Source organism: Hyla sarda, chromosome 1, assembly GCF_029499605.1.
Source record: "Hyla sarda isolate aHylSar1 chromosome 1, aHylSar1.hap1, whole genome shotgun sequence".
Lineage (NCBI taxonomy): Eukaryota > Metazoa > Chordata > Amphibia > Anura > Hylidae > Hyla > Hyla sarda.
In genome coordinates, this window is record NC_079189.1 from 202,229,814 (window position 1) to 202,248,746 (window position 18,933).

At 38.9% G+C, this 18,933-nt stretch overlaps 1 protein-coding gene across 1 annotated transcript in view; it reads right to left on the minus strand.

Annotated features, from left to right (window-relative positions):
* Positions 1-18,933, minus strand: part of PDLIM5 (PDZ and LIM domain 5) — a 194,103-nt gene that overhangs the window by 62,108 nt on the left and 113,062 nt on the right. Inside the window, exons 8-11 of the mRNA XM_056567402.1 lie at positions 13,728-13,757; positions 11,047-11,184; positions 4,194-4,313; positions 1,032-1,160 (exon numbers count right to left, since the gene is read on the minus strand). Of these exons, the coding sequence (XP_056423377.1) occupies positions 1,032-1,160; positions 4,194-4,313; positions 11,047-11,184; positions 13,728-13,757 (417 nt within the window). The remainder of the gene's footprint in view (positions 1-1,031; positions 1,161-4,193; positions 4,314-11,046; positions 11,185-13,727; positions 13,758-18,933) is intronic.

Below are 18,933 nucleotides of genomic sequence, written 5' to 3' on the forward strand. Positions count from 1 at the left end.
TTTTATTTTTTTTTTACACGATTTCGCGGCTTAACCCCTTAAGGACCACTTTAGGAACTGTCCAGAACAGCATATGTTTTTTTCTTCTACTCCAACTGGACAGTTCTTAAAATGGCCAGAGATGTCAGCATAGAGCACTGTGGTCATAATGTCAGCAGAGAGCTCTGTGTTCCAAAAAGAAAATAATTTCCTCTGTAGTATTCAGCAGCTAAAAAGTACAGGAAGGATTAAGATTTTTTAATAGAAGTAATTTACAAATCTGTTTAACATTCTAGCACCAGTTGATTAAAAATAAAAAATAAAAGGTTTTCCACCCCTTCAATGCCACTTCATAATAGCTCTCAGGGCTATGACGGCAGTGTGTTATTCCATGGTGAGTGCCATAAAAGTTTTGTTCTGTTAAGGAAATAAAAAAATAAAAAAAAAAGTTTTTCCTTAGACTATGTGGCAAAAGTACCCACAGTTTATTGTGCAAAACGATGTGTATGATGGGTATTTAGGCTCAGGAAAGTTGAGGAACAATGATTTAGAAGACCAACACACCATTATGTTTACCTCACTGCAGGAAAGTGGTAACAGATTCTCTTCAAGTAGCAGAAACATTCCTGCATGCCACGAGGCAGCCCCAAAGCTGACCTTGCTTATAAGAGGTTTCCCCACAGGATAAAGGATACATTTCTGATTCCTGTGGACACAACCACTGGGCCCCTGATAATATCAAAACAGTCCTGCTCTCCTCATGCTTGGTTGACACCACTGTCATGCTTCTGTACTTAAAAGTTGATGGATCAGACTTCATACAGATGCCACATAATTCGGATGAATCCAACTAACATAGAATTGGGTTCCATCTGTTTTTTATTTTGCATCAAATTTAGCACTGCAGAAAATGCTATTCCTGTCACCAAACAAACTGACACACGACTAAGTTAACATATGTTATGTAGGTTATTCGTTTTAGGTGAAACAAGATCAGAAAAAAAGTGCAGCTGTGATTTTAAAAGAGAAAGACAGAAAGGTAAGGGCCTAACCTCATGTAGGCTGAGGCGGTCTTAGATATTGTAGCTACTTCACTAAGGACATTTAGGGTCCGAACAGTAGGAGGAGGGAAAGGTGCACATTTTGGTAAGGATTCCAAAGGATTGTCAAATAAAGCTTTTCTGAAGGAAACAAAAGAAAATAAACTAAACTAAAGCAGATTATCTACAGTATAACCAATTAATTCTGCAAAAAGAAATATCCTTCCCAAACAGGCAAAACATAGGCATAACATAGGCATAACATTATAGCTGGGGGCCCTGAAACATTTTTATTTTTTTTGCATTGCATTTTTCTTGCATCTTCAAGTTACGCCACTGTTATTTAGAATACATTCTTTTCTGACAATGACTATACGCACTCCATGAATAATTGTGTGCATAGTTATGTGCCAGTGGTTTCACTATGGGAATCATATTTATAACAATAAAGGGGTATTCCGGGATAAATATTTTTTTCTAGTCATACAGAATGCTGGGAAAGGTCAGAGACCACAGTAAAATAAAAAGATTTGCACTTCAGCACTTCTGAGTGTGGGTCCTGTGCATGAAATGGGACAAATCGGTGCACAGAGGTTATCGAAGCATATTACACAGTATTATAACTTGGCATTATGGGTTCAAAGGCTGAAGGAAAAAAAATCCTTGAATACCCCTTTAAGAATTAGGACTAAAGATTAGGGGTTTGCTTTCACATTCCATAATATTTACTAACAGTCTGCTTGTTGTGTCTGCTTTCAGTTTAGTAAATCTGGGCTTATGTGTTCAAAAACACAGGTAGAATTATGTAAAAGACTTTAGATGAAAAGTCTGAACACTCAGCAAAGTGAAATTTCTGCAAGGTATGTCAAATCTACAAGAATAAAAGCTTCAAATACTTTACAGTACTTAAAACCATATTAACAATGGTTTAGAGCCTTCCACTAAAGTAATATTTTCTCTTCAAAAGGAAATCTCAAAGTTAGAAAGAGTCCCATGAAGATCAATTTCCTCTTACCATCACCTGTACAGGTTGACAGTGAATATGTTTTTAGAGAAAGACGTTCCTAAATTTGAGTTTTATGACACCACAATTAGACATGTCATATAAGGTCAGGTCATGGTCACCCATGCTGAGCAGGTACTGGCCCAACCATCAGTTGAAAATTACCCTGCATTCAAGTAAATACACTTGAAAAAAGGTTAGGGACACCATTCCAAAAAACTAGGAACGCTCAATTGATTGACAGCTATATCCCTTAAAGAGTACCTGTCATCAACTAAACTTTCCCTGATCCCCCCTCCCCATCTGTCCCTTACTCTAACTATTCCTATCCCTGTGTTTATTGAGGTTTAAAACGCTGTGGAAATACCTTTCTTTTATCCCTCTTCATTAGCTCAGGAGCACTGTCTTTCTGAGGGGTGGAAGGAGGCGGGTCCCGGCAGGCATGATGTCACATGAAGCCTGGCCGGGACTCTGCTTCTGAAAGTCTTCCTGTATGCTGCTCTCCCTCTGCAGCAGTGTTTCCCAACCAGGGTACCTCCAGCTGTTGCAAAACTACAACTCCCAGCATGCCCAGACAGCCAACAGCTGTCCGGGCATGCTGGGAGTTGTAGTTTTGCAACAGCTGGAGGCACCCTGGTTTGGAAACACTGCTCTGCAGTGTGCATACAGAATAAGTACAGGGGAGGGACGGCAGCCTTTGTCTCTCTCTCTCCTGTGTCTCTCTGCACTAAAGTCAATGCTGAGAACCAGGGGCGGTGGGAGCAATTACAGAGGCAGTAATTAAGATGAATGTCGGGGGGGGGGGGGGGGCACAGAGCAGTGAGTACAGTGAGATAATACAATGTATAAGATAACGTGTGGTGAGGGCCAGGGAGAACACAGAGCAGGGGGGAGGGGGAGGTGACTGGCCTCTGTTATATGAGAGGCATGTGCAGGATTGTAGCTCACAGTGCTGCTCCAGGCTGGGAGCGAGTCCTGAGCTGAGAGTACTGAACTTCCTGTGGAAGGACCAGAGCCCTTTCAGCATTAGTCCTAAAAGCTGTACACTTACTATGAAAAGCATAGGATGCTGCTTGCAGACCAGGCATAGAAGAGAGACCCCTAGTGGCCAAAAGTATAAAATGAAAAAACTGGTATAAATATTAATATTTTTTAATGAAGATATATTACAATATGTCTTCATAAATGATTATGAACAACATATTAAAAGTTTTTGTTGATGACAGGTACTCTTTAACTGTCCCAATGACTAAATGAGCTGGATGGGATAAAACCTCTATATATGTCTACCTATAGGGTATCCTTATCTATTTCTATGAGGTAGAACTGGTAGACTTATAGCTCATGCATACAGCCATTTTATATGGAGCCACTAACTGGCCTTCGCAGAGGTGCACGAGCCCTCTACTGTATCAAGGTATGTTAAGGCAGACTATGAGGGACATTTATCAATGTTTGCTTATGTATTCCTTTTTTAGTACTTTTCTCTTTACTTTTTTTTTGCTTATGTGTGACTTAGTTATCAACTGGTTTCAGCCTGTTGATAATTTTCTTTCACGTCAGCAATTTTTGCTTTTTCACTTTGGTAGTAGCTTTTTATGCTCCATGTTTGAGCTGGAGTAAATTTTGTCAATTTTTAACCTTGTTGCGACTTTTTTTTGCGCAGTTGCGACTGTCGCAGTTAATAAATACCAGACTACCCGTGCGACATTTTTAATAAAAAAAATGTAACTTAAATCGCTTGATAAATGTCTGTCTATATGTACAAAAGTATTACAATGATCAGCAGTGAAGCTTCTGTATTATGTTTTCTACAAAGCAGGGGGGGGGGGGGGGAGGGGGTTGAACCATACTAAATATTTGAAAAGTATGCAGATATATGGAATTTTATCAAATAATTCCAAACCAAAGTGTACAAAACCAGCATTTTTCAGTCATGACCTGGATAACGGATTTCACTATACAGAAGGGGGTATTGACACCTGGCAATGAGGGCACCTCAGCACATTTTGGCCTGCTTATGGCTGCCAGGGGTGGCCTGGAAGCTATAAAACAGCCAAACAACTTGCATTTAGGGTCATTTATGGCATATCCTGTGGCTATGTCATACATGTCACAGATGGAAATAGCCCTTTAATAGATCTATTTTAGCAATATTTATGTCAGTTTACCTCTCTGGTGAACTATTTGATAGACCAGGATCAATGGATGTTTTTTCCGGAGAGGCAATAAAACGAAACACTGGAAGTATCCCCTCGTCTTTTGCTTTGTCTAAAGATGAAGTTTCTGATCTGTATGTGATCAATGTATTACATTTTGAAATATAATTTAAGCAATTAAATCAAGGTTTTCACACAGTGAAGTTCCACTTACAGACCTTGGACTAAGAATAAACAGTGCGCAACACATTTTTTACATGTTAGACTAAAATGTTAAAAAGGTGTTGTCCTATTTTGTCCATTGCCTTTTCCGGCCACCTATGACCTGTTAGCAGCTGGAGGAGGTCGGGAAAGCCAAAAACAGCCAAAGCGGGGAAATTACATAATTTGAATAACCCCCATTGACTTAAAGAATTACATAAACAGAGTAGCCCAACGGCCTATGCTGTTGGAGTAACTTTTAATTAAGGTCAATGGGAGTTATGGACAATGGGAGTTACATAAATTGGGTAACTCCCTCACTTTGGCTACTTTCGGCTTTCTCGACAACAGAAAACAGTGTGGAATTTTTCAATACTTGATGTGACAAAACTAGCTTAAAAAAGTCACACATTTTTGTGCAATGCTTTCATTTTTTGTTTGAAAAAAAAAAAAAAAGGTGATTTTTTGCACTGGTGTTAAACATTGATAAATCCTCAAAAAAAGACTGTGGACAGAAAACCTGTGAAATATATGTAGGGGGGCTCTGCTAAAATGACCAATAAACTAGGGTGAATACATTGCAAACCAGATAAGAAAGAAGACTACACCACACACACTGTATGGCCCTTGCACACCCAGATAACTCAAGTTGTATGAAAAAATTACATATTTTATTGGATAACCATCACATACAAAACAAACATCTAAAAACTATTAAAAGTGCCCTGTGCCAGGGACACCACAAAAAAACACTGGAGGGGGCCAGACGCTCTCCCTCCTGGAGCACGGCAGAATTACAGGATGTAATAGAAAGCACCACAATGCAAAACGTAAAGGTGGACAAATAACACTTCTGTCAGGATGGTAAAAGACAATACTACATATGTATCCCCTGGCAACCTGTACCTGTGTATGAAATATCAAAAGGCAATAATACAATGAACAGAGCCTAGGTGAATACTAGCAGAGTACATATAAAGTCCATCCTAGCAAGAAAAGACCTGAATCTGGATAGCAATCAGTGCAGTGTGGTGGATATAAGAAGTAAGTCAGCCCATGCATGCGCAGGAGGCATGTATGACTGTCCAGCCAAAAACAATATGCGCAAGCACTGAGAAAATCATGCGCAAGTCGTCTCAAAAATCACGACTATCAGCCTAATATAGTTTCCGCATGTGCTGAGGAGAACATGGCCATCTATAATAAGGGAAAGGCTATATTGATAAGGAGCATATATAACCAGGATATAAGGTTAAAACAAGTACATGGGCATGTACAAATGTGCCCCCAAATGTAAATTATAACTGGAAAAACCTAAAAATTCTAATAATTACATCCGCATGTGAGAAATAAATACATACCAACATTGGTTACCAAAACAATTACTCCACAAATACCATTCGATGAATACCCATAAAAATAATAAATATATGAAAAAGAGAATATGCACATACCTATATTAAAATGAATATGTGCAATAAGTATACATGTACCAAGAAGAAATATGTACAGCAATATTATTAGAATATTAAACGTGCACAGGTGAGAGTGAATATGAAAATATATAAAAGTATCACATGAATTGTGACATCCTTTATAATTACATAAAATAATAGTAAACAAGTGCATAAAGTTAAACATGTATATATGGGCTTATTAGGTACTAAATCCCTCAAACATGTATCTACAAAAATTTGATGTGTACTAAATCCCTCAAACCGAACAGTTATCTGTAAAGTACCTAATATGGTTTTGACAACTATATGCCTGGACACAATATATTGTTATACCACCGATGAATGGAATTACGTTATTGTCCTATTGCGGATATGGCTGGAATTACTGACATCGGTCTCTTCAACTGCACTCATCACAGGCTATTCAATATGGATGTCTAATAACATGCAGTCTATATACAATGTAGATCCAAAAATTGTGTTACAAGTTTTTGGGGTCTTTTTTCCTTTTACCGCTTGTGAAAATAAAAAAAAGTATGGGGTAACACCAGCATGTTAGTGTCAATTAAATTTTTTTAAATTTTTTTTAAATTTATTTTTTTACACTAACAGGCTGGTGTAGCCCCCACATTTTCCTTTTCATAAGGGGTAAAAGGAGAAAAAGCCCCCCAAAATTTGTAGTGCAATTTCTCCCAAGTACGGAAATACCCCATATGTGGCCCTAAACTGTTTCCTTGAAATACGAAAGGGCTCCGAAGTGAGAGAGCACCATGCGCATTTGAGGACTACATTAGGGATTGCATAGGGGTGGACAAAGGGGCATTCTATGCCAGTGATTCCCAAACAGGGTGCCTCCAGCTGTTGCTAAACTCCCATCATGCCTGGACAGTCAGTGGCTGTCCGGAAATGCTGGGAGTTGTTGTTGTTTTGCAATAGCTGGAGGCTCCGTTTTTTAAAACACTGCTGTACGATAAGTTTTTCCTTTTTATGGGGGGGGGGGGGGCAGTGTAAGGGGTGTATATTTAGTGTTTTACCATTTATTATGTGTTAGTGTAGTTTAGTGTTTTTAGGGTACATTCACACTGGCGGTGGGGGTTACTGTGAGTTTCCCGCTAGGAGCTTGCGCTGCGGCGAAAAATTTGCCGCAGCTCAAAGCAGGAAGCTCACTGTAAACTCACCCGGTACATTCACATGGGGGGGGGGGGGGGGGCAAACCTCCAGTTGTTTCAAAACTACAACTCCCAGCATGTACTGACAGACCGTGCATGCTGGGAGTTGTAGTTTTGCAACAGCTGGAGGCACACTGGTTGGAAAACCTTCAGTTAGATTCTGTTACCTAACTCAGTATTTTCCAACGAGTGTGCCTCCAGCTGTTGCAAAACTACAACTCCCAGCATGTACTGATCACCGAAGGGCATGCTGGGAGATGTAGTTATGCAACAGTTGGAGGGATCGCAACTACAACTCCCAGCATGCCAAGACAGCCGTTTGCTGTTTGGGCATGCAGGCATTTGCAGTTTTGCAAGATCTAGAGGGCCACAGTTTGGAGATCACTGTGCAGTTGTCTCTAAACTGTAGCCCTCCAGCTGTTGCAAAACTGCAAATCCCAGCATGCCCAAACAGCAAACAGCTGTCTGGGCATGCTGGGAGTTGCAGTTTTGTAACATATGGAGGGCTACAGTTTTGAGACCACTGTATAGGCAACTCACCGGCTTCCATAGAATCCAGGGAGCCGCATCGCCGTCCTCTGCTGCCGATCGGAGGAGGAGTTGGACCATATGACTACCGCAAAAATTGCACCACTATGCCCAGACTTAAACGGGTTTAGGAGGTGGACTATATGAATATTGTAAATGTTGTTCAGAGGTTCTGAGAGGTAGATAAAATGTGTATTTTGCTATTATGCATATAGGGCCACAGCACAGTTTTTTATATTATGGATGGGTACATATATCTTATCTATTATTCTTATTAGGTTTCTTTTCCCTATGTATATATTATTTTTGGATCTACATTGTATATAGACTATACTGTATGTTATTAGACATCCATATTGAATAGCCTGTGATGAGTGCAGTTGAAGAGACCGATGTCAGTAATTCCAGCCATATCCGCAATAGGACAATAAAGTAATTCCATCAATCGGTGGTATAACAAAATACCCCTTTTTTTTCTTTTTTTTTGTATTTATGATTACTATTGTGTCCAGGCATATAGTTGTCAAAACTATATTAGGTACTTTACAGATAACTTTTCGGTTTGAAAGATTTAGTACACATCAAATTTTTGTAGATACAGGTTTGAGGGATTTAGAACCTAATAAGTCCATATATAAATGTTTAACTTTATGCACTTGTTTATTATTCTTTTATGTAATTATATAGGATGTCACAATTCATGTGATACGTACTTTTATATATGTTCATATTCACCCCCACCTATGCACAATTATTATTCTAATATTACTGTACATATTTATTCTTGTTACATGTACATGTATACTTACTGCACACATTCATTTTAATATAGGTATGTGTATTTTAACTTTTTCATATATTTATAATTTATTATTTTAATATTTATTATTTTAATGTTATTTGTGGAGGAATTGTTTTGGTAACCGGTGTGGGTAGGTCACGTGCGGATGTAATTATTGGATAACATTTTTAGGTTTTTCCAGTTATAATTTACATTTAGGGGCACATTTGTACATGCCCATGTACTTGTTTTAACCTTATATCCTGGTTATATATGCTCATTCTCAATATAGCCTTGCCCTCAGAGATGGCTGCGATCTCCTCAGCGCATGCGGAAACTATATCAGGCAAATAGTTGCGATTTTTGAGAGGACTGTAATCTTCTCAGCGCTTCCGCATACTGTTCTTGTCTGGACAGTCATACATGCCTCCTGCGCGATTCCAGACTATGGGCGCTAGCGCCCGTAGTCTCATGGAGCGCATGCGCCATATCTGCGATCATATGGATCTCGTGCTGGAGCCTGCGGTTACACGAGGCACATGCACTGTAGAGATTTTCTTATAAGAATGGTCCGACATAGACAGCACGAAGGGAAGACGGCATCCAGGACGTAGAGATGGGAGTATTTATGTGTGGTCATGTGACATGGTATGATTTACTATATTATATATATATATATATATATATATATATATATATTTATTTATTTATTTTTTGTAGCTTTGGCTATACGATTGTAAGGTCTAAATACCATATAATCAGTAGCAGGCCAATAATGAACTCTATTATGGGTATGTGGACTGTGGAGACATTTACCAGGGGTGAGGACATTTGACCCCACAAGAACTAAACCCTTAAACTGGAAGGGTTGACACACGTACAGTTTGTGAGGGGGGATGGCCTGTAATTCGGTCCTTCAGCTGCTACTCATCAACCAACATACAAAAGGTAGGTTATCCTGTATAGACATCAGTCCCCTGAGGAAGTTGCCGTGAGCAATGGAACATGGGGGGTCATGTGGAGCACGGGCTGACTTCTTATATCCACCACATTGCACTAACTGCTATCCAGATTCAGGTCTTTTCTTGCTAGGATGGACTTTATATGTACTCTGCTAGTATTCACCTAGGCTCTGTTCATTGTATTATTGCCTTTTGATATTTCATACACAGGTACAGGTTGCCAGGGGATACATATGTATTATTGTCTTTTACCATCCTGACAGAAGTGTTATTTGTCCACCTTTTCATTTTGCATTGTGGTGCGTTCTATTACATCCTATAATTCTGCCGTGTTCCAGGAGGGAGAGCGTCTGGCCCCCTCCAGTGTTTTTTTTGTGGTGTCCCTGGCACAGGGCACTTAATTGTTTTTAGATGTTTGTTTTGTATGTGACGGTAATTCAATAAAAATATGTAATTTTTTCATACAACTTGAGTTATTATTTGGGTGTGCAAGGGCCATACAGTGTGTGGTGTAGTCTTCTTTCTTATGTGGACAGAAAATGACCACCTGTTCTATCTAGTCTGCCCTTGCATTATTTCCTTTATTTTTATTTTCAGATAGATTTAGGTTTATCCCAAACATGCCTACATTCACTTACTGTGGACTTACCAACCACTTACAATACTGGAATCACCCGTCTGTATGACACGTTAATGTCAGACTTGCGTCACTCGGTGATCTATGTTATTCTGCTCCACCTTCATCTGAATACAACTTAAAAATGTAGCCAAGCTATTGCTGTTCTTTTGCCGGAATACCCCTTTAAAATCCTCTTACATGGGGCGATTATTATTGCTCCTATATGCATACATAGGATAAATGGTCTGTGCAAAAAGGCCATGGATAAGCAGACAAATAAGAAAATGCTCATAAATGTGCTATATAAAAGCTCAATAAATATACGTCAATCATAGAGATCAGCGTTCATTATCTTAACCCCCTCGGCCCACGAAAAAGGTCCTGTGCAAATTCTTGTATAGCAGAAGGTTACACCGAGCCTTCTCTGCTCCACAGCTGTAAAGGACTAACAGAACTAAGCCACCCACATTCATAGAGTTTTTTTAATAGAATGTATGGTTTTAAAAGGAGAACTCCAGAATATAAAAATTGTTCCACATACTGTCGGCAGTAAAAAAAATAAAGATGTACATACCTTCCTTCGCGCCTCCGGTCTACGCCGCAGTCCTCTTCCTGGTTGCCGGTGGACAGTGAAGTCCCGACTAGGTCGGCGATAAGCTGAGTGGCAGCGTGATGTTTTCGGCCCTGGCAGCAGGTGCCGGTGAAGTGAAGTATTTTGTGTCTTGAAGTGTTCTCACACTGCCGCTCAGCCTATCGCCGGCCAAGTCGGGACTTCACTGTGGCAGGTGATTGGTTGAGCGCAGTATGACTCGCTGACCACCGGCAACCAGGTATAGGATTGTGGCGGAGACTGAAGCCGATTACCGGAGGCCCCGGGGGAGCGAAGGAAGGTATGTACATATTTATTTATTTATTTTTTCTGCCGGCAGTATGGAGGACAATTTTTATATTCTGGAGCTCTTTAAATTGCCTTTAGGATCAGAGGGGCTCCTCTAGTGTTAATGTCAAAAATAAGATAAAAAAAGTAAACTGTGTTGTAAGTCTAAAGGACTTCATATATTTAGAATAGTGCAGTATGGCCACACTGTGTGCTATCAGTAAAACACATTCCTTCACATGCATTAAGGATTGTATAAAGCTTGCTCAACCTCAGCACAGATGGATTTACAGTTGGAGGTTCACTTGTGGATTCTAGAACACTCTCTGTCTGAGTACCCACTGAGCATATGGCTACACCCACAGGAAACGCTTCACTGTCCGTAATAATTGGAGGACCTGCAGACATACTTGAGAAAAATATAAACAGTAACAAAGTTAAACTTGTTAAAATGTATTTAGCTGCCAGCCAGTTTATCACCATATACAAAATGGTTGATCAGTGTCCATTGTCAATAACAGTGTTGTCTTTGCTACTAACATGGCTTTAGGGATTAGTTTCGCTTCAGGCCTTAAGCTCATCTAGACCAAAACCAATTAAAACAAAAAGCATTTTGCTCCCAGCTGAGAATTCTTCATTTTGATGGGGCTTCATTTTAAGTGCAAGTAAAGCATTTGGCAAAGACCTTACATACAAGGTTTAAACAAGGTTTAAAGTCTAAACTTCTAATTTTTAAAGCATCAATTGAGACATAATGTAACCTACAGCCATCATCTGTGTCATCTCAAATTATATCATAAACATTGAAATTCTTAATCTCCTGGAGGGTCTGCAAAGAATAAAAAGCTTCTATTAAGCATATATAAAAGTGTTAATACAGTTTCTGTAAGGATACAGAATTTACTTCAAAACTTCAAAGGTTTGTACTGTGTCTTTTTTATGTCTTGAAAAACCCTGAATACCAAATTTTTTTTTAAAAAATTGGAAATTTCAAATGTAAGTGATTTTTTTCCCCAAGCATTTTTGGTTCAACCACTTGACAAACTGAACTTGTCGCATAAAAAATGCAGTCCAATCTGCAGGAATTGTGTTATAGAGAAAGAGGAGCCGAGCAGATTGATATGTAGTTTTGTTGGAAAAATTACTAGCAAAGTAGTCAAGTGGGTGGTCATAATCAGGAATTGACAGCTTTCTTCAATAAATAAGTATCACCCACATGACTACTTCGCCCAGAATGTGCAGAGATTATATTATATATTATATATAATATATATATATATATATATATATATATATATATATATATATATATATATCCTGGAACTTTCCCCACAAAACTATATATCAATCTGCTCAGCATCTTCTGCCCTAAAACACAGAATATAAAAGGGAAACTCCGGTGGAAACAAGTGGAAAACAATTGTTTTAAAATCAACTGGTGCCAAAAAGTTAAATAGATTTGTAAATTACTTCCATTTCAAAATCTTAATCCTTCCAGTAGTTATTAGCTGCTATATAAAACAGAGACATTTGTGAATTTATTTTCTGTCTGACCACAGCTCTCTGCTGACACCTCTGTCCATGTCAGAAACTGTCCAGATTAGAAGCAAATCCCCATAGAAAACCTCTCCTGCTCTGGAGAGTTCCTGACATGGACAGATGTGTCAGCAGAGAGCACTGTTGTCAGACTGGAAAGAACTTTACAATTTTCTCTGAAGTATATCTGTAGACTACAGCAGCTAAGTACTGGAAGAGTTAAGATTTTTTAATAGAAGTCATTTGCAAATCTGTTTAACTTTATGGCACTAGTTGATTTGAAAACTTTTTAGTACCCCTTTAAAATTCAGACATATACGAACAAACAAAATGTTTCTTTATTGTCAAATGTAACAGTGACATTTGGTAAGCAGCATTGAAAACACATGGGTGAATTAAGGGGGGTAGGAAGGTAATATGTGGTTAAATGAAGGTTATGTCCAGTAACTTTAAATTCTAACTTACCCATAGCTCTTAGAAAACCATATTCTACATTTATAAATGTGTGAGAACAACTACATCGAATGACAACTTATTTACATGAAAAGTGAAAATAATTGAATAGGTGGGGGTCCAACCACTGGGACCTCCAATGACCACAAGGTACCGAGTATCCTTGTTCAAATGGAGCGACAGATGACTATGGGCACTACCCCTCCATTTAAATGCTATTGGACGGTCTAAGGTGAATATAGCATTTGGATAACCTTGGTAGTCCTGTAGAGTATAAATAGAATGGCAGTCGCTCAATTCGAACAGGGGCACCCTGAACTCCTGTTCTTGTGAGCGCTCTGTCAAAAAAAATTAAGTGGTTGAGTAGCTCCTTTGCATAATTACTTTACTATATTATTTACTCCCTAATCTTATCACATGGACATAACCTAGAGCGACTAAAGCCTGGAAAAACTGCATGCAACAACATTTATGCTACTTTCACACAGGCTGCAATGCAACTGCATGTGAATCCACAAGAACAAATTTGCTATTGCGGATAGAATTGTAGCTATACAAATGTAAAGAACAAAAACCAATATAGTTTAAGTCTGCAAATCCAGTAAATCTGCAGTGGGCCTGGATAAAGAATAATCATGCAGTGGATTTCAAGATATGATGCAGATTTTGATTTTGTGAAATAAAGTTGAAGAAAACCCACCGAAAATAAAGTACTGTAATCCGCTGTGGATTTTCTATAAGCAAATCTGCAGTGGGAAATCCGCAGCAGATCCGAGGCGTGTGAAACTAGCACAAACGCACAATTCAATGTGGCGTACCTACGTATTGAGAATCACAAATTAGGTGGCAAAGTGGAAATGCAATGGGAATGTGCTCAGTCATATATTCCTGTGTTGTTAGAAATCAGTCTGTAAAGAGATTTTTAGAATTAATATTTTTTATAGAGACTGTTTCACTGGTTACCTGACATCTCCATTGATAACTTGGCTTTCCCTAGGCATAAAAAATTGTTCTTTGGTTATTTCCAGAAGTGCAGAAGAAAAAGTAATTCACTATTCGCAAAGCAATGCTTGGAAGGTTATAAGAGCGTAATCTGTGCCCCCCCCCCCCAGTGTCTTGGTGTTTGATAACTATTGGGTAAACAGCCTTTAGCCACTGTTTTTGTAAACTTTCTTATAGGGAATGTGTCAGGAGGCAATAAACTACTGTTAGTAAAATGGAAGATTAAAAAAAACCTAAACAATTTTATAATCTATATTTGAAAAAAAAATCTTGAACCCTTGAAGTTTTCACTCCAGCCATTAGGTCTATTAAAGGGTACCTCTCATCAAATAAACTTTTGATATATTTTAGATTAATGAATGTTGAATAACTTTCCAATAGCATGTTAATGAAAAATATGCTTCTTTCTATTGTATTTTTCCCGATCAGTCCTGTCAGCAAGCATTTCTGACTCATGCTGGAGTCCTAAACACTCAGAGCTGCCAGCCTGCTTTGTTCACAGCCAAACAGGCTGTGAACAAAGCAGGCTGGCAGCTCTGAATGTTCTCCTTTGTGAACAAAGCAGACTGGCAGCTCGTAGTGTTTAGAACTCCAGCATGAGTCTGAAATTCTTGCTGCAAGGACTGGTAGGGAGACCCCTAGTGGTCATTTCTTCAAAGTGGAAAATTAAATAGAAAGAAGCATATTTTTTTTAATAACATGCAATTGTAAAAGTTATTCTGCATACATTAATCTATAATATATCAAAAAATTTTTTGATGAGAGGTACCCTTTAAAGACCATAACTTTTTTTTATATATCAACTGGCTCTGGAAAGTTAAACAGATTTGTAAATTACTTCTATTAAAAAATCTTAATCCTTCCAATAGTTATTAGCTTCTGAAGTTGAGTTGTTTTCTGTCTAACTGCTCTTTCATGACTCCCGTCCCGGGAGCTGTGCAGCTCCTATGGGGATATTCTCCCATCATGCACAGCTCCTGGGACGTGACATCATCATTGAGCAGTTAAACAGAAAACTTCAGAAGCTAATAACTATTGGAAGGATTAAGATTTTTAATAGAAGTAATTTACAAATCTGTTTAACTTTCCGGAGCCAGTTGATATATAAAAAAAAAGTTTTGGCCTGGAATACCCCTTTAAGCTGACTGTTGTATATAGAAAACTTTTCAGCAGTCAGGAATTATCACAGGCAGGAATACAATCAAGGATTCCCCTTTTACAATAGGTGATGGTCACAGCTTACCAACTCCCCTCTTGCACAACAACCTCTGCATAGGTCACAGACCACACACAGAAAACTCTCCCACAGAAGTATACAGGGTCAGCTCCAGACTTTTGTAAAAAACAGATTAATAAGGGAGTGACTCACTCCCCTGGGGAAGTTGCCCTGAGCAACGAAACGCGTGGGGTCTGGTGGAGCACGGATTTTTTACCTGCTGGTTAGATACAGGGTAACTTGCCTCATCAGGATGCACTTTACACACACTCTGCTAGTATCTGCCTAGATACTACTGCTAGTTCATGGTTTACCTATCTTCTTCTATATAGTCAGTGGATACTTCAGCATTGTTTGTGTGCCTTATTTTTCTTACTATATGTCATTTTCCCTGTTTCTTGGTTTTTGATTGTTACACATCCGTGCTCCAGGAGGGAGAGCATCTGGCCCCCTCCAGTTTGTCCTGGTGTCCCTGTTTTTTTTTTTTTTTTATAGGGCACCTTTTAAGTGGTTTTAACTTTTCTTGTATGTGTTGGTTACTTAATAAAATCAATTAGTTTGCATATTTATGACTTTGGATATTATTTTGATTGGGTGTGCACATTGCCTGCAGTGGTGTCCTTTTTCTTGTCTTTATACTTATTTTTAGCGCCGTGAAGATTTGATCGGTACCATTTTTGTTTTGATCAGTCTGTTCGATCCCTTTTTATTGATTTTTTATGGTGTAAAAAGTGACCAAAAATACACTATTTTGGTCTTTGGAATTTCTTAAGTGAGCACCATTGACCGTGTAGTTTAATTAACGATATATATAAAAATATATTGTTAATTAAACTACACGGTCAATGGCGTTGACTTAAAAAATTCCAAAGACCAAAATAGTGTAAGCGAACGCCATTGACCGCGTAGTTTAACGATATATTTTTATATATCGTTAATTAAACTACACTGACCGTGTAGTTTAATTAACGATATATAAAAATATATCGTTAATTAAACTACGAGGTCAAGGGCATTCGCTTACACTATTTTGGTCTTTGGAATTTTTTCAGGTAACGCCATTGACCGTGTAGTGTGAATAGCATTCACTTAAGAAATTCCAAAGACCAAAATAGTGTATTTTTGGTCACTTTTTAAACCATAAAAAATTGTTTGGACATTTACGCACGCGGAGATAACACATAAGTTTGTTTATTTGTATTTACACATTTTTTTTTTCTTTATGGGAAAGGGGGGGGGGGGGGGTGATTCAAACTTTTATTAGGGAAGGTGTTAAATCACATTTATTTACTTTTTTTTTGCAATGTTACAGCCCCCATAAGGGAATATAACATGCATTACACTGATCTATTACACTGATCAGTACTATGCCATAGCATAGCATTGATCAATGTTTCAGCCACTTGAATGCTGCTGTCTGGATCTCAGGCAAGGAGCAGTCATTCGGCGATCTGACAGCGGGGAGGCAGCAGGTAGGGATCCTCCTCGCGTCCTGCAAGCTGTGCGGGTCACCACAATTTCACTTCAGCTGTCCCAACTAGCACCACCAAGCTACTTTCGTTTTAGACGCACCGATCAAGTTTGATCACCGCGTCTAAAGGGTTAATGCCGGACATCAGCCCGATCGGCGATGTCCGGCATTAGCTGTGGGTCCCGGTTGCTTTTAGCAACTGGGACCCACTGGGTATGATGCACGCTCAACAATTGAGCGCACATCATACTTCGGGAGCCGCAAATGGACGTTAATGAATGTCCATTTGCGGCAGGGGGTTAAGGGTAGGGTCACATGAGCATATACGCAACAAATTTCACACTGCATAAAATTTGCTGCACAGCAGGATATACTCTGCATATTCTCCTATGAGCAGATACACAGGGCTACTCAGCGGCAGCTCTGGGTGTGCTGTAATGTTTGGGGACAGGCCCAGCGCACTGAGGTGACTGACACACCGGCCTGCCTCCAAACCTCATTTCATGCACAGGGATAACGCCAGATAACCCTGTGTGTTTGATCATAGGAGAATATGCAGCTACATGTTACCTTTATTACTGGCTCAAAACTGCAGTGGAAGTTTTCAACAAAAAAATTAATAAATGCTGTGTGTGACACAAGCCAAAAGCCTTTAGTCAATGGCACTATAGCAGCCTTTGGTTGTTTTTGTTATGAGATTTTCCATGCGAGCAAAGGATGTCATTGGATGACTGGAACAAACAGTCCTCCTTAAAATTATAGCATTACTCTAGGCCAGGAAGAAATGTCATTTGCTATTTTAGCACCTTCTAAAATAAAATATAGAGAATATATACATTTCCAGGCAAGGTTATAAAAATCCTATTACTTTTGTGTCACTGGTGGAATATTATGTGCTTCCGGGAACTCTTCTTTAAATCCTGGTACAGATGACAATATGATACAATAATAAATATAGTATAATTTAACCTATATTCCTCTATAGGCGAATTATTGAAGGGCCCTTGGTCCTGGGATACACATCTCTCAATGGAAGTGAATGAGAATGTTGATGTATCATAGTAAGACTTCTCACTGAGTAATACAGAGAGCCATTATTAAGAGTATGACCTTTACAGAAATTTTGATTTAGCTTAGCTGTGCAGCTCAAATCACTGTACCTCGAACCAAATACTAGCCGACAGGTCTACTCACTGTTTGCATCTTATCACCGGGGTCTACTGATATTAGCTTTTTATCAGAAGACTCTTCTAACAAAAACAGATTATCCCTTCAAGGGGTCAACAATGACTTGTGGCGCATGTGGCGCTAGAGAGACTGTGGTACTTCCTTTTAAAGGAGAGTGATTTTGCATATAAAGAGCATAGGCATTGTGAATGAGCGAGGCAATAGCACAGCTGTAATAAGGACTTCCAGGCATTTGTGGCACCATTAATTTTTGTATGTTCACAACGGATGTCAGCACTTGTATTTACTGTTGTACAAACCCTGATCAATAATAAGCTTCTATATAAAGACGACAGCAAATACAGTTTATTTAATAAAGACAAAAAATATAATACATTATATTACATCAAGATGTACAAGTGAGGAGTAGGAAAACTGAAGCAGATAACTGCAGAGATCACAGTGCAGCCATGACACATGTGACATCTTGTGCTAGCCGTCCTGTCAGCTACGCTCTTGGAAATCATTAAAGTCATGTGATAGCACCAAGTTTTCTTAAACAGTAAAGAAGACATCAAACGAAATGCTGAGGAGTCTATAGCATCCAAGATATGTACAAAGGTATATCATATTTACTGTTTATAAAATACTGCAACCAGTTCCATGCTAGGGGTTACGTCCATGCACATCAGCAATTATATAAACACACAAGCTCCTTATCTGTTCAGCCGACAAGCCAACACAAAGCAGGATGCATGCCTTTTAGAGATAACACAAATCACTGGTCTATAGCTAAAATATATCTCTATAATTCCTATATAAACCATAGTACTGATGAATTTAATCACGGTTCACACTTTCATTGTACCAAGAGTCAACTTTACAATTCCAGCACGATGCAATACACTTCTTTAAGATCAATTACTTCTCATGGCCAATGTTCGACATCAACACTGTGACCAACAACCTCTACAGAAAATTCTAAGGGTAACAGTGGAAGCTGCGTTCTTGATGGAAACCTATTGGCAGCTAAGGGAATCTGTCACACTGAGCATGCTGTCAGAGCTAAGGACATCTTGTTATAGAGCAGGAGGAGCAGAGCTAATTGATACATATGACATAGTTTAGTGAATCTTACAGTCTACAATTTATCACATGATCATCCCGGCTTAGCAGTCTGGTAGGCAGTCTTATCGGTGACTGACAGCTTTCCATATATAGGCATGCATATAGAGATATGACTAAGACTGCCCACTGGACTCCTAAGCTTACGAGCACAAATATATAGATTACTAGTTCTACTGCAACAAGTT